The sequence below is a fragment of the Nothobranchius furzeri genome, chromosome 9 (genome assembly GCF_043380555.1).
Source record: "Nothobranchius furzeri strain GRZ-AD chromosome 9, NfurGRZ-RIMD1, whole genome shotgun sequence".
Classification (NCBI taxonomy): Eukaryota; Metazoa; Chordata; class Actinopteri; order Cyprinodontiformes; family Nothobranchiidae; genus Nothobranchius; species Nothobranchius furzeri.
Genome location: NC_091749.1, coordinates 69,068,599 through 69,090,790, shown reverse-complemented (window position 1 = coordinate 69,090,790; position 22,192 = coordinate 69,068,599). Strand labels below are relative to the sequence as shown.

Here is a 22,192-nt window from a genome sequence, read left to right as displayed (position 1 = left end):
CAGATGTTCCAAAAATCCGACACAAGGGCCCAAGAGTCAAACAGGATCAGGACCAGAGACGGCGGACAGCCCGGGAGGGGTCCGACCTGCACCAGGAACCAGCTCAGAGGCAGTTTGGATTTGGGACAAAGCTCAGACTCCTCGTGGATGCCCGGAGGGTTGTAACGCATCTTCAGGTTCCGATAACAGATGTGAACTGGACCCTGGAAAATCTGATCCGCCGTTTGTCGACCAGAATTCAAGTCACACTGAGCCCATCGCACCTTCATCCCTCTTGTAGGACCACCATCCCGGTTAGCTACAGCGCAGGTGTTGTCCCGGTCCTCCCGGCGACATTAACGAAGAACGTCAATAACGACCGTCCAAAAGGTCCCACAGACGTCAGCAGCTCAGTGAATCACCAGGGAGACTTGACTACTTTAACCGTCCTGCTCTTCCATCAGAGCCTCATTTATAATCCTACAGATTCTGGACTTGATTTAAATAATCTGGATTAATTTGAACCTACAATTAGATCAGATTTTCACCGTTTGTCTCTGCATTTGCATATTTACATGACCTGAGAACCTAACACTTAAGGGGGCCACGGTGGCGCAGGAGTTTAGTGCTCACCCCGTACTCGGAAGGTTGCAGGTTCGAGCCCCGCTCAGTCTGTCGCTGTCGTTGTGTCCTTGGGCAAGACACTTAACCCACGTTGCCTGCTGGTGGTGGTCGGAGGGACCGGTGGCGCCTGGGCTCGGCAGCCTCACCTCTGTCAGTGCGCCCCAGGGCAGCTGTGGCTACATTGTAGCTCATCCCCACCAGTGTGTGAATGTGTGTGTGAATGGGTGAATGACTGATTGTGTTGTAAAGCGCCTTGGGGGGTTCCAGGACTCTAGAAGGCGCTATATCAAATACAGGCCATTTACCATTTATTTATTTTAATTCTGCAGTCCGGTCCTGCTTTTTTCAACTACGTCGCATCTCGCGCTTAAAGTCAACAATCAAACGACCTCAGCTGGAGTCTGTTGTTCCCGCCTTTGTAACTACACGTTTAGACTATGCCAACTCAGCCTCTCAGCAACCGAGCGTCTACAGAGAAAGCAAAATGCGGCGGCTAGGCTCCTGACAAGCACCTCGAGACGCTGTCACATCTCCGTCCTTGCACGCTTGCACTGGCTGCCTGTTAAATACCGCATCCAATTTAAGGTTCTGACCTTCGTCTACAACATTCTGAATAGTCAAGCCCCGGCTTATCTTTCAGGACTGATAAAGCCTTATGCTCCAACCAGGAACCTGAGACCTGCAGATCATTTGCTTTTGTGCGTCCCGAAAATGAGGCATAAATCTGGTGGAGAGCGGGCGTTTGCGTTCGCCGCTCCTAAACTCTGGAACGCTCTCCCCCTGTAGTGTTCGACAGGCCCCAGAACTGGGTCGATTTATGTCGGTACTGAAGGCCTTCTTCTATCATTTAGCTTTTATTCAATGATCTAGTTTTTAGTGTTTTTACGTTTTATTGTGACTCTGTATTTTATGGTTGTACGTTTCTTTTACAGTTTTTTTTAGATTCGACCTCCTACCTCCTATATGACTTTTATCTGTTTTTATCTTGGGGTTTGTCCTTTTTACTGTGCAGCACTTCGGTCAGCTGTCATGCTGCTTTTAAATGTGCTATAGACACAAACATGGTATGGTATGGTGACACCCTGATTGTTTTGTTCTTTGTTTTGGTTTCATGATTGTTTTTACAGAAATGTTTTCATTTAAATATTTGCTCTGCAGACGGTGTGACTTTCAGTCTCACTGTGCGTGTGTAAAGTGACTTAATCTTTCTCTAGAGAAGGTGTGTGCAGGAACTAGTCCGTTGGTTGACCAACCTTTAGTCCGTCTCTCCCTGGCGCCCCTGGTGGTCCCTGCAGGACAGAATAATCTCAGTGCATCAATAACAACCCAGACTATAATCCCAGAATGCTACAACCTGTGCTTTTCATCATGTAACTGTGATGTTGATGATTTTAGAAAAACCAGCCTTTATCTTACCACTGGCCCCCTGCGACCCCTCTTTATATGAGTCAGGTCTGGTTCTGGACCCGTGGGCCCCATATCTCCTCGTGGACCCCTTGGACCAGGAGGACCCCCCTCCCCCTGTTCTCCTGGGGTTCCTGGCTCTCCTGGGTGTCCTGGTGAACACACATGGTTGATGCTCTTAGGATCAGTAGCTTTCTCGACACGTAAACCTTCCTCCATATTTTAGTTTCCTCTTCCTTACCTGGAACCCCTGGAGCTCCTGGAGGGCCGGGTAGACCAGGGAGACAAGAGCCATCGGGGATCTTTCCTCCCCGTCCCAGAGACGGTTTGTCGCTGCTGTTCGCCAAACCGGAAACCTGCAAACAGGAAGGAATGAATATAAACTTCCACAATTAGACAACGTCCTTTTAGGGTTTCATCACTTTACATCAGTCAGCAAATCAGATCAATCAAACTAAAGAGCAGCGAGCTGCAGCAGAGCTCCATCTGGTTACCTGGTTGGGCGACTGCGTGTTTCCCAGCCTCAGCTTGAGCTGAAGCAGGTTGGTTTTCATGCTAATGAAATCCTGACAGGTGAATGAGCAGGTACCGGAGCTCATCAGGGTGTCCGACTTCCCCGAAGAACTCACTGCACGACAAAACAGATGCGTTTTTTAATAAAGTTGTGATGCTGTTAGTCAGCTCTCAGAGAAGGGAATACGAAAGCAACGTGTTTGTTTTGGTGATTTAACGTTCAGAACTGCCAGAGTCGAATCATCGAGTTTACAACTCCTGTAGGCAACAAAAAAAAGCATCTTTCAATTATAACAAACACAAAAATATTTTTGGTGAATTTTTTTGTTTGTACTGCTATTATTATTAGATTATTCAGTCTGGCAACACTCCATTGACAGTTCTCAGTCATGGGGCAGATTCTACCATTGTCTTTCAAACGATCTCCGCTCGACTGGACAACGAACAATAAATGTCTGTAAACCTGGATCTCTGGGACTTGGGAGCTCCCTCCATCTCCTGTGCATCTTTGCGGGGCAGATCTGTGGCCCTCACACTCTCTGTTGGACGCTCCCATGGAGAAACCTCTGATAAGTATGGACTAGGGCATTTTCAACACATGTCTTAAGGCTGTGGTTGACACCAAATGCACTGTGATTTATTATCGTGTGATTATTCAGTTAAACAATGTTGATTTTATGTTTATGTTTATTTTTATGTTTATGTTTATTTATTTGGCAGATGCTTTTATCCAAAGCGACTTACAATTTATAACCTATAGGGCACTCTGTGGTCTGTGGGGGGAAACCAGAGTACCCGGAGGAAACCCACACATGCATGATTTTATATTTCCTCATCAGGTTGACACAGTGATAGCTTGCTCCTGTTGTATTGTTGTGTGTTATTTTTCTCTTTCTGCAGGTCTAGAAGCAGACTCTTGTTCATCATTGATTGTTTATTTTTGTGTGATTGGCCCACAAAGCTGACGGTATGCTGCGATTGCCTCACCATTGTGGCCAACCAGAATGCTAGTAGGAGCTGCAGAGGTTCCAAAGGAGCGTTCTTAGACCAAACTTTGCAAAGCAGTAATTTGGTCTAGTTTACTACGCTAGGAATAAGCTGGTTATTCTGTATATTCAGGTACTCAGCTGTCCTCATCCTGCAAGCCCAGATCATAGCACTGCCCCCACAGGCTTGTTCAGTAGGCACTAGGCATGATGGGTGCATCACTTCATTGGCCTCTCTTCTTACCCTGCTGCACCATCACTCTGGAACAGGGTCCATCTGGACTCATCAGACCAGTTTTAATAATGGGTTGGACAGTTCTTAAAGAGCAAGTCACCCCCTACCAGAGTATTACTCCACTCCCACTTCCTGTTTGAAAAATGCAACAAAAGCCTAGCAGACTGAGAGGGCGGAGCTGCTAACAAAGACACACACACAGGCTCACAACGACATTGTGACATCATATGGTACCAGCTAACGCTTTAGGGTACCTCTTAGCCAATAGCGATGGTAGATTTAAATTCAAACGCAGTGCAGAGTTTTCACCTGACTACGGCACAACACTGACAGTTTTAGGCAGAAAATGAAAATTTTAACTAAAATGCACTAAAGAGCAAAACTATTGACAACACGTGTCTGCAGCACGATTAGACACGCATTTATATAGTTTATCAGAAAAAAAGTAGATTTGGGGGTGACTTGCTCTTTAACCCAGTTTTAGTCGTTTCTGCATCTCCTTAGATGTTTTCTCTGCTTGATGCCAATGATCTGACCCTTCTCACACAGACTAACATCTTTTCCACGACCACCAGATGTGTCTTTTTACCTGGTTGTTTAAGAAATGAGAAGCAGCTCAGTGCACTACTTGGGTTAATTAAGTTGTTGCAGCTGAAAGATAATCGCCCTGCAGTAAATATCCAATAGGAGACTCCCACCAACTTAGTTACATCCAGGTGGAGAATTTTGTTTGGGCCGAGGGGTGTGTGATAAAGTGGTTTTAGTCAGAGGTGGAGCTTAAAGTCCCTGCAGACCAAAGTTCTGGTTTGGTGAGTGCTGTGGTCCACCTGCTTATGCCCCAGTCAGGCTTGTGGACGTCAGCCAAGGTTCTCAGGTGATCCCAACTTCTCCAGCAGTGCCTGGCTGCAGGTATCTCTAAACACCTGGACTCAGAAGCCTTCAAGGGGAGGGACTATCAACACTAAAGAGCCTCACAGTCATTGTTGTGTTGCTAAAGTTTGATTAGCTTTGATTCTAAATAACATTTTCATGAAGTTTTGCACATCTAGGTAAACGTTGGGAGCTGAGTTTGCTCCATGTTGAGGAAAGGGAAAAGTGCACACTTCAGGAAGTAAAGGAGAAACTCACGGTTGTGCACAAGGATGCAGGACCGCTGGTCTGCTGCCAGGAAGTACCCAGTGTGACAGCGGCACTGGAAGCTGCCCATGGTGTTCACACACTCATGGTCACACACACCTCTGCCGGAGTCCTCACACTCATCTATATCTGTTCAGTGTTGGTGACGATCAAACAGTTACAAGCAGATCTACACACGTGTGTGTCATGGATTGATTCAAAAAGCAAGAGGAGCTTCTGGTGGTCAAAAACCGACCCAAGCAGTAGGGAGATTTGTGGTTTTGGTGTCTGTCCCGGTCGAAGCGGTAACCAGGGTAACACGTGCAGACGACCCGTCCAAAGTTATCGGTGCACTGCTGCTCACAGGGAGACGCGGCACAAACGTCCACACCTGATCAAACAAACAAAACAGAGACGGCAGCTCAGAACATTTACCACATCGTCCATGAAGTCCCAAACCTGGAGAAGAAAAACGCTCACAGGGTCGCGAGAGAATAAGGCTTTATAAAATAACTCAAACATGCAGAAGAGATGTGATCATGATCATTGATTAAAACGCTAAAATACTGAATAAGCACAGGCAAGCTTTAATCCTAGATGGATAAAAACTCGTAAAAATGACCAGAATATCAGGATGTTTGCTGTTGTAGCTCTAGAACGCAATACAATCAAATCTGTGACTAAATACTTCAGCCATTCATTTCACCACATTTCCAAAGTGGCTTTTCCATATAATAAAATGCTTTATAAAATCATCACAGTTATTAAAAGCAGATTTTTTAAATTGCTTAGTGTTTTGTTGCATTTTGAAAGCTTCCCACTCCTCATATCTGATCCCTTCGCGCCTCATTTCAAACCTCATATAACAACTTTGCAGCACTTTGCTCTTTAATGTGAAAGAAAAACAGAATTAACCAGAAAATAATGTTTTAACCTCACTGTGACTTCATCTCCCTGAAGCTCAGCTGTTTACATAAACTTTAGCGGAGGTGTGTTCACCAGCACTGCCCTCTAGTGGCCAATCTGTGTTACTGAAAAGTGATTGTGATCTCAGGTCCTGGAAGAGCAAAGCATGAAGACTGTCTGGTTTACTCACTTTCAGGTATGCACTGGCCCATCACAAACCTGAACCCCTCACAGCACTTCCTCCTGGAAAAAAAGCAGAAGGGGAATGATCAGATGGAAGCGCCTTCCTGTTTCCACCCGGGAGGTTTTTTTCCATAGCAGGATTACAGCAGGTGTTCTGTAGGGCAAGCCATTAATGTGTTTATCATCAAACACAGATTTACTCTACTAGTGTATGAACGTACTCTACTAAAACTCTGCCTTTTGACATTTTTCTCCAACTAGTTAGAGTTGAACTAGTCGACCATAACCCAACACTAACAGGAGAAGTCCCGGACCTTTTCGTGCACCAGTGACACAAACTAGCAGTAGACAGTTGTGTCCTACTAGTCAACATAAAAAGCCCAAATTGTGTTTTTTTATTAATTTGCTTCTTGGTTAACTTGTACAATAAAACGTCTACTAATCTGATCCATTGGATCACCAGTTCATGTTGGAGCTGATGAGCTTTAGTCACACTTCAGCACCAGTAAAAAACTAAAATTTAGCAGAACTCCTCCAGGCTTGTGTTTGTCATGGAATCAGAATCAGAATCAGAAAGAATCAGAAAAAGCTTTATTGCCAGCGCTCCAGCGAACCAGAGCATAGGAACTTGACTCCGCAGCACAGCCTGACCAAGGTTACACACACACATGTAGATAGAACAGATACAGGCAGACCAAGCAGCCATAACGGCGCTCAAGATACAACATCTGGTTAGGATGCCTCCTGGACTCCTCCCTGCTGAGGTTTTCCAGGTACGTCCAACCGGGAAGAGACCTAAAGGAAGACTCGGGACACGCTGGAGGTGCTATGCCTCTCGGCTGGCCAGGGAACGCCTTGAAAATCCCCCAGAGGAGATCGCCCAAGTGGCTTGGGAGAGGGAAGTCTAGGGCCCTGTGCCCCCGAGGCCTGACTCCAGATAAGCAGACAAAAATGAATGGATGGATGGATGGATGAGGCAACCAACTATTAATATATTTAAGTAAACAGAGGCATCCTCACATCTCAGCATAAATATTTCCTTTCTGACCAAACGTAAATACTGAAGTACACAGCTAGTAAACCACGGCGCTGACAGCTGTTCCTGTTCAGAGTGGATGTGGAGGGAAGTGGGGACAGCTGTGACATCCCACAGCAGGTTAAAGCCGACCCACAGACCACACAGTAACGCGGGGAGCAGCGACCCGAACACCAATCGTTGGTCTTCATCTGCGACTCACTCGCCGTTAACCTTCAGGTGTTCAAGCATCGGATCCATGACTGACTGCGACTCCTGTGATTTGCTCTGGAGGTGTGGTTTTCTCCATCATAGCCAGTTTATGTCACACATCAGAAGCAACAGTTGCTGGTGCAATCGCAAACCGGGAAGGGTGCCGACGTTTAATCTAAACACAGACTGAACGTTGATGTTTGATGTAACCAGACCCGAGAGCAACAACAGAAATGTTAAAACTGCTTACAGAAAATCATTTGGGTCACCATGGTAACCACCATAAAAGCTACCCAGTAAACCTCTGAATGATGTTTATACTGTGAAGTCTACCTGAGATTTAGAGCTCCAAAGGGGGCGGGGCTTGCTCTCCTACTGGTGTAACGTCTGGCATCTAAGGTGTGAAAACTAAGAAACCTGTGCCAGACTCATAAATAATCATGCAATTCTGTATTTTAATGCTTTTAACATTTGTTGCATTTTAGGTAAAATCATAAAATCATTTGTTAATCCCATTTCTCCAGTAGCTGAACGTTGACTCCATCAAAAAGCCATCGTCTGAAATGTTTTTGATGCTTTTGTAATTGGATCTGCTCTCATGTAAGCTCCCAGCGGTTCAGACGATTGATTCTCAGAGAAGCTCCGATCAGAAAAAGCAAAAACGATTGGGCAACAGAATTCAGATTTCAGCCGCAAATGATTTACGATGTTTGGAAGTGACACTCATCCAGTCATCCCATAATAATCCGTCACATGCTACAGGCGTCGTGGTGGAAAACAGAGGAAAACTGCGCAGGGCCAGGAATACCGCACACAAACATCAGAGAGAGGCAAGAGGAAGGAAATCCGACTTCTGCCCTACAAACCAGAAGGGATTCTGCTTCATTCACAGCCCCTGCAAGACTACACACACACACACACACACACACACACACACACACACACACACACACACACACACACACACACACACACACACTTCCTTCTCCTCACAGTGGATGAAAAATGACCGATAAGGTACTGGGACTGGCCCGAGCTGATGAGGTCCAGATGAGAGCAGCTTTAATCTGCAGCCTGAGTGTTGAGAGGGACGAGCACGGTCGTGAGCGGAGGAGAGTGAAAACAGAGATTAGGTGTGTCAGTCAGTCAATCAGTCGGTCGATCCATCAGCCAGTCAGAAAGTCACACTTCTAAGGTGGGATAATGTGGTCCAGATGGTCCGAACGGCTCCGCTTCACACTTTAGAACAAGATCAACAGAAGGGGTTTATTTAGTTTGTGGATTAAAGGTGATCCGATTCTGATGACACACACACACACACACACACACACACACACACACACACACACACACACACACACACACACACACACACACACACACACACACACACACACACACACACACACACACACTCATTAACAACATTACATCACATCTAGGGCATCATGTTTATCTTTCCCAGCGTTTCTAATCTGTCCCACGTGTCCAAATCAATAAAAAAACATCAAAGGAAGAACAAAAACCCGACCAAGGCCTTCGAGTTTTCGAGGTCCAAGAAAAGGAAGTCCTACATAAAAGTCAGTTCCTGGTTTATCTACTCACGGGTCGGTCTGACCTGCTCCACTCAGACCAGCTCAAAGCTGCTGGAAGATGTTTGAATTTTGACTTTTAGTTGATAAAGTTTATTTTCATCTAATTAAAGCTGTACCTGTTTCCTCGCTTTACCAAACACAAAACAAAAACACCCCTGATACGCTGCAATGTCTCCAGCTGTAGAAACGTATCCTCTCAGTGGAAACAGAGGTAGCTTGTATGGCTGTTTCCATATTTTTGTCTTTAGTTGCGACTTCTAAGGGGCTCGACACACGGGAGGCGACAAATGACCGCATTCAGCAAAATTCACCGCTGACGCTTTTATTACCTGACACACGGGAGGCGACCCGCGGCAGCGACCAGCGGCAAAGCCGTCTAAGCGTTCTGTTTCATGGTGAAATTGAAACTGCCGTTGTTTTGTTTGGCTGTGTCAGGTTGGAGGGAATTAAGGTTATTTAAGTGGTTCGGAGTTAAAATAGTGGGAGATATGATCATGGACGTAATTTTCACTTTATAAGTAGGGGGACATGGGAGGAGGGGGTATCTTTACAGTATGTTCTAATAGGAAACAGGCTTCAACACAAACGGTTGTTTTCTGCTTGGCCCTAGAGCTCAACCAATGTCAATTTAATATAGCGTAATATTGTTTTTGGATGGTAAAACGTGCAGGGGTCAAAACTTGACTTTGGAAAAAGTGGGGGGGACATGTCCCCCCCCCCCACCCCCCAAATTACGTCCATGGATATGATGTTTCACAAGGTGCTGCTAGAGTTATGTTAAATCTTACTTCTGATTTTACTATACAAAACATTATAATAATCAACTTCTCCTCCATGTTTGCTCGGAGATGTACGGAGCATCCTGTCCGCTCGTTGGTCAGTGAATGAAACCTCCGTTGATTGGTCCTCTTCCGAGCGACAGCGATGAAAAGTAGAAAATATTCAACTTTCTGGGATCGCGTTCCTGGGTCGCCTGTGCACGACACGCGCACGAGCGCAAAATTTCACACGCACGTTTTTCGCGTTTCGCTTGGTAGGAGGGAGACCCACGATTATCGCTTTGTCGCGCATGTCTCATTGAAAATGAATGGAGGAGAGGCGATGTCGCCTCCCGTGTGTCGAGCCCACTACTAATGATGTCACGGTTTCTAGGTGACAGGAGCCTTCCCAGTCAACGAAAGACCCGTTGTGTGGTACCTACCCGAGCCTACATCGACCAGGGAGGTCAGGCCCTTCAACAGATGCTGAATTTGGACACTGATGCTTGTCTTGCTGGCAAAAGTGCAACTCAGTGAAATGACCTTGGTACAAAACTGTCCCGCGTACCGAATGTTCTGTAACAAGAGTTACAGAGCTACAGAGACCACAGTCTCGTCACCTCCCGCCTCGATTACTGCAACTCACTTCGTTTTGGTCTCTCCTACAAACTCCTTCATAAACTTCAACTGGTCCAGAACTCAGTAGCCCGCATTATCACCAGAACCCCTTCCTTTCACCACATCACCCCGGTTCTCCAGCAGCTTCACTGGCTTCCAGTTAAATTCAGGTCCATTTGCAAGATTTTCCTCCATACCTTCAAAGCCATCCACAACCTCTCTCCTCCATATATTTCAGACCTTATAAGTATTACCACCCCCTCCCGTTCCCTCAGATCATCTTCCTCCCTCCATCTTGCTTGCTGTTCCTTCTGCCCGTCTCTGTCAGGTTCAGAGCAGGAGGAGTAGAGCCCAGTGTGCAGAGCACCCGACGACATGAGGCAGGAGTAGTCGAAAAAAGGTAGAATCCTTTATTTTGGGAGTTTATCTAAAAACGACGGACAGGAAGTCAAGCCAGGTATCCAGAAAACACAAACAAGTTCAGGAGTCATTAAACGAGCAGGAGTCTCAGGTTGTACATGGGGGGAACAAAACACGCTGACAACAGCAAGAACCGACAAACACTGAGGGACAAGACAGGGCTTTTAAACACAGAGGGAGGTAATCAGGGGAACAGGTGGCAGGTGAGGAGTGAGAGAGAGGACTGGTGAAATCAATTAACTAAATGGGAAGGGAAAACCAAGCAGAGGGGAAGATAACCATAACCTATAAACTCTCTAAGTAAATAATAAACCTAAAAGACTAAGGGCACAGGAGAGTAATTAACAAGTGGGGAAGGACACAAACACTAAAGTGGACTAATTAAATGAAAAGCTGAACCTATAGAAAAACTACGGAGGGGTGACTAGGGGAGACTTAAGGGAGCTGGGAAACAACAGGAGACACATGAGGAGAACGCAGAGGACAAACAGGAGGGGGCTGGGGACCAAGGGGACACAGAACATGACAGTCTCACTATCACGGGGAGCAGAGCTTTCAGCCGCTCTGCTCCCCGTCTCTGGAACTCAGTCCCCCCAGACAACAGAAATATTGACAGTTTCACCCTTTTTCAAACCCAGACTCAAGACACACCTGTTCAGATCTGCATACGACCTCAGATTCTATTGGATTTTTTTTTCTATGTTCCTGTCTTCATTGTATTTTATTGTTTTAATGTACTTTTCCTGTCAAGTGACCTTGGCCGTCCTGAAAGGCACTTTTAAATAAAACGTATTATTATTATTATTATTATTATTATTATTATTATTATTATTACTCTAAACCTCCTCATGTCTTTGGACATTTAAGGGTTTATCGGGGATTTCATCCGGAAACTCTTGAGATTGTTGCGTATTGATAGCAGGCCGTATTGTGCGTTTTCTTGCCACCCAGCCACTCGTGCATGCACACAAAGATTAAGAAAGATGTCAGCAAAGATCCTTCAAGAGTGGCAGAAAAAAAATAAATGGAACGACAAGTGGCTGGAATAAAGGAGGAACGACCTCCCGAGATGGTGGAAAGTGACCCACCGAAGATCCTTTTGGACTTCCAGATTCAAGCAGACAAAACGGTAATGGGCAACCAAGCGGACATTGTGATCATTAATAAGCAGCAGACGACGGGGATCGATGTGGCCATCCCAGATGATGGAAACGTCAGGAAAAAGGAACACGAGAAACTGGAAAAATACTGTGGGCTTAGGGAAGAGTTAGGAAGAGGCTGGAAGGTGGAGGTAGCTGTAGGGCCCATGGTCACTGTGGGGACTGCGGGGCGACAGTGGCACAGGAGTTAAGTGCTCGCCCCGTAATCGGAAGGTTGCAGGTTCGAGCCCCGCTCAGTCTGTCGCTGTCGTTGTGTCCTTGGGCAAGACACTTAACCCACGTTGCCTGCTGGTGGTGGTCGGAGGGACCGGTGGCGCCTGTGCTCGGCAGCCACGCCTCTGTCAGTGCGCCCCAGGGCAGCTGTGGCTACATCGTAGCTCATCCCCACCAGTGTGTGAATGGGCGAATGACTGGTTGTGTTGTAAAGCGCCTTGGGGGGTTCCAGGACTCTAGAAGGCACTATATCAAATACAGGCCATTTACCATTTACCATTTACCACTGGGGGCACTTGGGGCAGTGACCCCCCCGCTGGAGAAGTGACTCCAATGAATGCCTAGAGAAACATGTGACATCTCAGTCTAAATCACAGTTCTAGGAACCTTCAAGCTTCCAGGCCTCTGGAAGAGGACCAAAGCACGAGATGAAGAGCCACTGGCTCCACCCAGGGAGGGAGGGGTGGGCCTTTAGGTCAGTATTAATAGCATGGGCTGATTTTGCTCCTTTGCTGATGTATAGGCGTCCATCGTGAATCAAGCTTTAAAGGTTTACCAGCTGCAGACGTTTCTCCAACGATCACAACGTTTTTCCAGTTCTTGAGATTTTCCTTCAGGAGTGAATATTGAACATTTAACATCCGGCGTCGGCTACTAAAACAAGAGCTTACAGCTGAATATCTGCAGAACTGTTGCAGCTGAGGTCACTTTTGTTAAAATCCAGCCATTGACCCACTCGTGTAGCTCAGCAGGAGGCGGGTCGGTCTGAGCGGCTCGGGTTCTCCTGATGGACGGGAGCGTGGGGGGACGCCAGGCCCAGCCTGAATGATCTCTTTACACTAAGACTCTGATAGCTTTTCTGATATTGAGTCATTCTGTTGGCTGGGAGTGTTTTATTTTGGCGCTGAATACAGATTTATTATCATTAAATGTGAGATTTTATCAGTGAAAACACAAAACTGGCTACAACCTTCTACGGCAGTCAGGATTTATTAATGCGTTTCATGATGCTAGATCCCCCCCACCACCACACACACACACACACACACACACACACACACACACACACACACACACACACACACACACACACACACACACACACACACACAGAGGCCAGTATTGACTCGAGTTCCAAAATCCTGTCATCCCTTGTTCCCGTCATCTCTCCGGGCGCTCCTGCTCACACCGACACGCGGTCGGCTTCGTGACTGAGACACTTGAAGCCTTCAGCACATTTTTACAGGATTTTCTGCTGGATCTTAATTCAGATGTTAAACGGTTCCCTCAGTGCTGCTCCACCTCCAACAAGTGATAGATTCACGAGGAAATAAGATCGATTCCAACTTCAAACGTTAGTTTACTGCAGACATGAATATTGCAGATGAATGATGAGGGCTGCCTTCCCTTTCTCTTTGCACGCTTGTTATCTGTACATCAGGTGCAGACGCAGACGTTTCTCTAAATGGAATACAGCCTGAATTTGTCTTATTATTTAAAGAAAATGAATAAAATGATGTCCAGTTGTTGAAAAATATTGGCGGCTTCGCACCGTGTAACCATAAAAACCGGGTCTAAAGTACTTAGAGCGTGGTTCTAGCGTCTTTGGGGGCCACCATATTAGAAGCCATGTTTCCTTCTGGCTGGCTTTTACCTGTTGATGACGTCACACTAGACGACTACGGAAGTTTGAAACATTTAGGTAGTAAGAAACACGAAATTATTAACAAAGCTGCTAAACTCCTTCCAAAACACGTGAAAGAACAGAATTGAAAAGGAGGTGCAATGTGGTGTTGCCATAGTATGATGATGTCATCATCAGGCGCAGAACTCCGAGCAGATCCGGGAACTACAGCGCCAGAAAACTAGTACTGGTGCTTTTTGCTCCACGGGTCACAACCTTTAACGCAATGTTTTTAAAACTAGCGATATGCTGTTTAACTACCATGTATGTATGTACTGGCCCCTAGTGGCAGGAAACTACACGCTGCTACTTTAATGTCAAAATGTCTGCAAGAAAACCAACCAAGGGTGTTTCTCAATGCCAAGGAACCTCGCCTTGATGTCTTGGCCCCGCCCCGGTTGCCTAGGAAATACGTCATCAGGAGCCGCCAAGACGTGTTCCAATGTTCATGTTCTACCGAGGCGTGTGTTCTCCGTTAGCCGTTTAGCTAGCTGAGCGAGGATACACGGGAGGTGTCTTGAAGCCTAGCCTTGGTCAAAAATTACCCACAATACACCGCTGTATTTTCAAAAGTACGGCGGATCAGAAGCCGGCAGCTACTTAAGGGACAATTTTCAAGTTTAAAAGTAAGTCAGCTAATTTAAAATGTTTTTTTTTCTAGAAGTAGACTCTTGTTCATTGTTTATTTTTGTGGAACCCCCCCCCCCTCTCTCCCCACCTTTTCTTTTCCTTTCTCTTTCACCTCTGTCTCCGTGTCTGGTCGGAATTACAAAGCATTCAACAACAATAACAATAAAGTTTTAAGTATCAGGCGTGACATTAAAAGCAAACGCTTTGATGCTCCACCTGAGAGTAAATCTGTAAGGCTTGTCACCAGCATTCAGACATCAATTCTGCTTGCTTCACAGCCAGACAGGACACGGTAAAAAAAAAAAAAAGTTTTTTTTTTTTAGATCCAAAGAAGTTATCTATGGTTGGTTAGCTGCTTAGTAGTTGCAGCTTTGGTGGCTAGCGGGTAGTAATTCACTTATATTTTTAATTTAATAAACATATACACAATTTAAAAAGTAAAAGCCTCGTTATACATTTATTTTGAAACTAATACGTATAAAATATAACGTTATCTCCCGTGTCACGTGACGTTACGTGACCGCCGTGGAAGCCGCGGTCACGTGATGCAAGTCTGTTCCTTTTAACCATTTTCTTTGACCAAGGAAGGACCGTGTCCTTGCAAGGCCAGGCGCACTGACACTGAAAAACACCCCATGTCTGCTGTGGAGGCTATTTCTCCCTTCTGGGCTTCTGTAGAGACACAACAACGTTTAAAGTGTATTGTTTGGTTTCTCCACACAATCCTGCACCAGTAAAACCACAGCAATGAATAATGTATATTTCATAAATCACTGACCCAAAATGTCCCACCGGGACCTGAATGAACTTCAGCTTTTGTTCTTGCCTAAGCACATGGAGACTGTTTCTCAATTATACACAAACTTTTGCGCATACCGTCTGACGACTGGCCTCACGCTGACCCATTAAATGTTTTCTTAACTTTGTGCAACGGCTCTGCAGCATTCGGAGGGATTTCTTCTTCTGAACTAGTTGCTAATTGTCAACTATTAGTGTTTCTTGGACAGAAATTTTAAAAGCAAATGGTTGCCATGTGCTCGCTACTTTTGTCTGCAGTTTGCTTTTGGCTCAAACTTTACGTTTTGAATTCAGTGACATGAAATTACATGTTTCACAGTAAATCAGGCAGATGAAGAAACTCAGAACTCTTTAGGTGTTTAACAGCATCGGACGTCTCAGACAGCTCGTTCCCCCAGAGCAAACCTAGAATTAGACATTACAACATATCAGATATTCGGTAAAAAATCTGAATGTGCTGTAAAACAGATGCTCAAAGAGTTGCTGGTTTGAAGACACAAAAAGAGCTGATTTGACTCAGACATCCATCTGTGTCCCACCGCTTATTCAAGATCAGGTTGCAGAGGAGGGAAGTCCAGACGTCCTTCACACTAGAAACATTCTCCAGCTCCTCCTCCAAGGTGTTCTCAGACAGAAGAGAATATTTAAGACTCCTCCAAGTAGGATGTGCCTGGAAAACCTCTAAAACGAGGCTACCAAGAAGACACCAGATCAGATGCCTGAACCACCTCAGATGATACATTTTGATGAAAAGGAGCAGTGGCTATATTCTGAGGTCCTCAATTCAGTTCATTAAGTTCAGTTCATTATTCCAATTAGTTAAAAGTTTCTTATGTAAGACAATGTTGCTTTGAGTCACTGACTTGTGACAGACTTTAGAGCACTCCTCAAACTAAGCAAGCATGTAGCGACAGTGGAGCGGAAAACTCTTAACAGGATAAACCTCCAGCAGAACCTGGCTCATTATGAGCAGCCACCTGCCATGACAGATTGGGTTACTGGACATGGTTGTATCAGTTCTCAGTATTGTCTCCCCTTTATAATGTGACCTAAAGCGCTAGGTTGTAAAATTAATTGGGGGCTTGTCCGGGATGCTTTGGACGGGCAAGGCGTGTTAAGCTAAACCAGCATATGTGTGATTATGAGTAAGATGAGTCTGAAAACCAGTCAGGGGTGCTGGTACACATCCGCTCTGATGGTGATGCTCCAGCCATAAGAGCTGATCCAGGGGAAGACCAGAACATCGATGGTCTCCTCCCAACAGGAGCACTGCTCTCTGTTATAGATTCACATTACTGTTTGACTCTATGCAGACATAAATTAACTAAAAACATATTTCAGAGAAAATCTGACCATCTTTAACCCTGAAATAGTGAGGTGTTGCTCTCCCAGTTAGGAGACTGAGACGCCGGACGAGTAAAAGCAGCTCTGCTCTTTTTGTTTTTCTGTCATGTAGAAATGCGCCTCCATCCCCCGTGAATCACCTTTGACTCTAAAGATTTGTGACAATCTGAGACGGATGTTTAGATGACAGGAGGAAGAAATACAAGTAAGAAATGAGGAAGGAGGACGGTTTATGTGAAGGGATGAAGGTTGTTGTCAGAGCAGAGTGTCCCTGTGGGATCCATGGAGGGAGGAACACAGGAAGTGGAGCTCAGGGAAGGTCAACGGCTTCTCGACACATCGGGACGGACGACCGGCCGTCTGTGCAAATCCACTTTGTCATTTTGATGGATGCTTTTATGTGAAGTAGCTTATAGGGCTTGTATTCATCAGTCATGTTTAAGGACCTTCACAGATGCTGAAAAGATGTGACTGAATGATGGATTACACACGAGCATGATGAGACAAATAAATGAGGATTCTGGAGCAGAGCCACGTCTTCGTGGTCGTTAGAAGTCAATGATACTCATTTCCTGCCCTGGTTATGTTGTTATTTATTGTTCCTTGTTTTCAGTTAGAATTTTTAACAGATTTCTTCACTCCCACAGCTCCTAAATGCCGAATTAATGCACATTTAATTAAAGGTGCAGAGAGCCTTGAATGATTGCACTGCTGCTTCCCTAAAATCTGCTATAAAACTGATGGAGTTTTGTGAGAAACAACATTATGTGCACAATCCCCAATAATCTCAGCTGCTGCATGGTGCTTAGTTCAGTATCTGCAGAATAATCTTTGCTTTAGACACTTTTCTTGTTTTAGATCAGCTGGTTGAATCAGGTTGCAGATGCACATTCATTGTTTACATTCTGGTAACTCCAATGTTTGTGCCTTCTGTTAGAAAGGAGTTAGCAACCAGTTAGCGGCAGGGGTGGACTGGCCTATCTGGCATCCTGGCACTGTCCCGGTGGGACGCTTGGCCAAGTGGGCTGCTTGCCCATCTTGGGCCGACACTACTCCACAGTTGATGATCTGCAGAACATTAGCTACATGGTGACCCGAAGCTAACAGAGTTTTTCTAGGTGTTTTTAGCAAGAAAAACGCGGTAGAGCGATGACGTAGGTGTTGTTTTACCGCATTAGCATGTAGTTAATGTCCCGCTGATCTCCGCCCGTGGAGAATGAGCTGATCTGGAAGGCCAGGGCTCCCGGTCGCAGCGGTCTGGCCCTGCTTGTAATTTAACAGTCCCAGTCCATATTAGATCTCACATTCGGCCTAGAGACGAGTCCGCGGGCGGCAACACCCCCCACCCCTACCGCACTCCCAATGGGGAGGGCGGGCGATTCGTAAAAGTGCGAGGGCCGAGTTCTGGTCCCAGTCCACCCCTGGTTGGCGGTAGGTTACTGCTCACAGACTGTTGTTGGGAATATATCAGGACGTTTCCACACCTGTAGTATGTTTAAACCCAACCCTGGTCCATTCTCCTCCTCCATTCGGTTCCTCAGAGCAGGTGTAAACAGGAACCTCACTGGGGAAGAGCAGAGTGTACGGAGACCAGCTGGAGGAGGAGGCGGTCTTGGGTCGTTTGTAGTGATCACGATCTGACCTTGATCTGAAACCATGACCACATTTGAGCCAAACACCATTTTGTAGCAGACTAGTGTGGCATTCTGGGAAACAGGATGACACATCAGTATCTAATCATTAGCGCCTAGCTAGCTGGAAATGAAGTGAGGACTCAGGTGGACAATCAACAAGATCTGTTACCTGACCGATGACCAGATTTACCAGCTCTGATGTAAACACTGAGGAGTTCCAATAGTTGATTAACAGCTCAGGGAGGGAAGATTAGAGCATGTTGTTAGCTAGCGAAGGATCAAAACACACAACCTTCTTGTAGCCCCGCCCCCAGACGATCTGACCAATCAGCAAACTGATTGCTCTCACTTGGTTTGTCTCGTTTGTGGTTTTCTCTGAGGTAAAAAAGTAGAAGAAACAAACTAGTGTAAAAATGTCCTCAGTGTGTGTGTGTGTGTGTGTGTGTGTGTGTGTGTGTGTGTGTATGTGTGTGTGTGTGTGTGTGAAGGTGTTGAGAGTCAGCGTCTCGTCTCTGTTTGCTCTGCCAGTCCACTTCCAGGACCTTCAGGCCTCAGGGGAGACATCTCGGCCCGAACAGAAGAAGCTTTCACCAGAACACAGCTCTTCCTTCCTCCTCTCCCCCCATTCACGTCCCCATTTCTCCAATATCTCATGTTTTTCTACACAAACTGAACCCAAAACCTGTGTTTTTGTTTTCTAGGTGCCTCGGAAACCCACAGACTGGGAATGACGCGGCTTCCCACCAGTTCCCTGTGACGTCCACCATTTTCCTGGGAAACCATGACCAGATTTCTCTCAAACAACAGCAAGTGTATTATTTTTCACAGTTGAGAGGGATTTATCAAACTCCTGCGGTTTGTGGTTCCAGAACAACTGAAGGACGGAGATCGTTCAGCGGTTGCTTGGTGTTGTTTCTGGATCACATAAAACAAAGTCTGCGTCACAATCAGTCACCGACATTTGTCACGTTTTATGACAACGCTGAAATCACTTTTAACCGTTTCAGGTTCTGAAACTTAAAAGACACTCCAGTCCTTTTAAACTCTGTTTTTGAGTGACAGTTATAAATAATTCCTCTTTTTTCCAGTTTTGACATTCTCCGGAACAACCCCTGTCTGGAAAATCAGAGAAAATCAGAGGGGACTCACTCATCACACACTACAAGCTCCAGCCGCGCAGAAAACACCACTTAACCCAGAATACATTACAACACAAGATGTAAAAACTAAAGAGATGTTTCATCTAAGAAGTTAAATATTTCAAATAATAAAATACTTTTCTGTGTTTAGTCATTAAAAAGTTAACTGTTGTCATGGAAACATGTTCAACCATGTGGCAGACGAAGCTGGTCTTGTGCTCCGTGACCTCTGTGACCCCGTCCCGGATCAACGTCTCTGCTGGAATGTGACATCATGACCTCCTGAGCTACCGTTACATACCGTATAAGGAAAACCAACAGATCAGGAAGTTTGGGAGCACACCTATAAATGTGGAGAGGGATATATTTGAAGGTCAAATCTAAATGATGAGTCGGATTTTTCATCACTGGAGTGACTCAATCAGAGCTTAAGCAGCTACGCTTGTTATGGATCGGTTCTGCTGGCTTCAGATCAGTTTGTTGCTCAACTAAATAATTCTTTAGATATTTTAATACCTTTGTTCACTTCAGCTGAAGCAGCGCAAACTCCTGTTATTTCTGGTGTTCCTCAGGGATCGGTTCTCACTCCTCTTTTATTTACCATTCATTTTCTCCTACTTTGTCATTTTTTCTTTAACCTTAAAGCTACAATGGCAAGTTTGGAAAACAAATTAGCTTAAAACAATTGTTTCATGCCTCTTAACAGAACAGAAAGGGTTTCACAAGCGAATTTCTGCTCAGGCAGCGGAGTGTTGTAAAACAATTCCCCGCCAGGACAACAGCTGGTGGCACTGTTCTGTGGCAACCGGCCACCATAACACTCATGAGTCTGGTCAACGATAGTGAATTTACTGATGTGTTTATGTATTTCAGAGACTTTATAATACAGAAAAATTTGTCCTTCATTCTCCTCCACCTCTTCATCCGGTCGCCACCTCTAAAGCCACGTTTCCCGTCATTGCCGTCCACGTTTGCTCCATATTTTGTACTCCTTCAGTCACGGGTGAAATAAACGTATTTTCAGACATTTACGTGATGCGTTCTCAATCTGTTTTGGGTCTGCTGCTAAATATCTGTTTACTTTTAAAGAGGGAAACGGCGGTGCTGGTGATGAATTTACAGGAAACTGTATCCTGACCAATCACAGGTTGGGAGTCTTCGTCACTTTCGACAGGTGTTTAACATTTTGGGCACGTCTCCATCACCTTCTGTGGGCTCGTCAGAGAGCCCTTGTGCTGACGCATAATGGCGTTGCGTGTCTCCGCACCGATGGATATGGAGAAGTATGAATCAGGCATTTGACCTTGGGTGTTCTGAAAGACACTTTCAAATAAAATGTATTATTATTATCAGGGAAAATACCTGTGTTTGCGTTCAAAAGCTAGCTTGTTTGCAGATTCACCACAACAGAGTTAACATTAACTTCCATGGTTATGCAGATGACACCCAGGTCTGCTTCTCCACCAAACCAACCTCCTCCCGCCCTCTAGACTTTTCTGATGGTCTTTATGACCATTCAGAACTCCAGCCATCTCCATCACTCCCATCCTGCACTAGTTTCTCCTCGTTAAATGTCACATACACAGAGGTGGAAAGAGTACTAAAATGTTGTACTTAAGTACAAGTATAATTACTTTCATGAAATTTTACTCAATTACAAGTAAAATTACCTGCCTCAAAATGTACTCAAGTAAAAGTAAAAAGTAGCTTATTTCAAATGTAGTCAGAGTAAAAGTTACTTAGTTACTTTTTTTGACTGTGCAAGAACGGGCTCTGAATAGTTAAAAAAAAGACAATGGGGTATAAATGTCAAAGCGGCCGTTTTTTTATTAAATGAACAAATATGCATATTGAAGTGCAAAGGCAGTTACACTGCAAACTAGAAACATAAATTAGGTTATAGTCACAAGCCCATGACTTTTCCCTGAATGCTTATTTAGAGCAGCTGATTTTTAAAGTTAGCAGAGTTCATCTTTGGTAGTGGGTTCAAAGATATCGGCCAGAGGCAAAATTCGTTTGAAGAGCATGTGTAAATGTGTATTAAAACCTCAGATGATAAAGGTTTTTGGATTTTGACGGCTGGAATGGTAAGAAAATCTGATGTTTGTGACCGGCGCAGGAAAAACAGAAACTAACTTCCGGTCTAAGCCCTGGGCAGCTGGTGACGTTTCACATGGAGCTCTGCTGAAACAGCTGTAGTAAACAACGCCTGACTCCGCTGTTTCTGCGTTAGTGTTATAGCAGAGAACAATGTGTCATCAATCAGATGCAGCTTCTGAAGCCTCTATTAGTCCATCAGATTTGTTTTTTCTCTGGGATACGGCGACGAGAACGGATATTAGATTACTGGAGAAGTTCAACCGAACTCCAACCCCGCCAGCTGGATATCACTACCAGAGGTGCAGACATGTTTTAGACCGTTTGACTCAGAAGACCTGCGACCTGATTTGGACATAGAGGAGGATTCTGTTCATCTTCAGAACCAAAATCGGTACAGTTTGTTTACTTTTCTTAAATATTTCATTTCTGTGCTCCACTGGGAGCTCTAAGCTGACAAGTTCTCAGCTGGTCTTAGCTCCATCATGTGTCCCAATATAGTTCAGTAATCTACAGTTTTACTGCTGTGTGTATTTATTGACATAACTCTGGAAAATATTTAACCAACAATTTACCAGAATAAATCTTCCTGATGCTGGAGTAACTCCTTAGCTCAATTAGTTGTTTGCACTAATCCAGGATGTCATGGAGGTTTTAATGTTGAAATATAGAGATCATCTTTTAGATTATATGTGTGCGTGCGTGTGTGTGTGTGTGTGTGTGTGTGTGTGTGTGTGTGTGTGCGCGCGCGTGCGTGCGTGTGTGTGTGTGTGTGTGTGTGTGTCATAGCTTTCCCAAAGGACTTGTTCTTTCCTTACCGGAGCTAACATGGTTAGCAGTTTTGCTGCAGTCATGCTAACGGGACTCGTCTGGAGTCCAGAAGTAGCAGTGCGGTTCTAGATGGATTTATAGATGTAGGTTATTATTT

The 22,192-nt window shown here is 45.1% G+C and overlaps 1 protein-coding gene across 2 annotated transcripts in view; it reads right to left on the bottom strand.

The window, feature by feature from the left end:
• Positions 1–22,192, bottom strand: part of LOC107382114 (collagen and calcium-binding EGF domain-containing protein 1) — a 52,218-nt gene that overhangs the window by 6,491 nt on the left and 23,535 nt on the right. For both annotated transcript variants that reach the window (XM_070555145.1, XM_070555144.1), the window contains exons 5-11: positions 5,954–6,006; positions 5,114–5,248; positions 4,870–5,007; positions 2,502–2,635; positions 2,249–2,363; positions 2,020–2,159; positions 1,857–1,892 (exon numbers count right to left, since the gene is read on the bottom strand). In XM_070555145.1, coding sequence (XP_070411246.1) covers positions 1,857–1,892; positions 2,020–2,159; positions 2,249–2,363; positions 2,502–2,635; positions 4,870–5,007; positions 5,114–5,248; positions 5,954–6,006 — 751 coding nt within the window. The remainder of the gene's footprint in view (positions 1–1,856; positions 1,893–2,019; positions 2,160–2,248; positions 2,364–2,501; positions 2,636–4,869; positions 5,008–5,113; positions 5,249–5,953; positions 6,007–22,192) is intronic.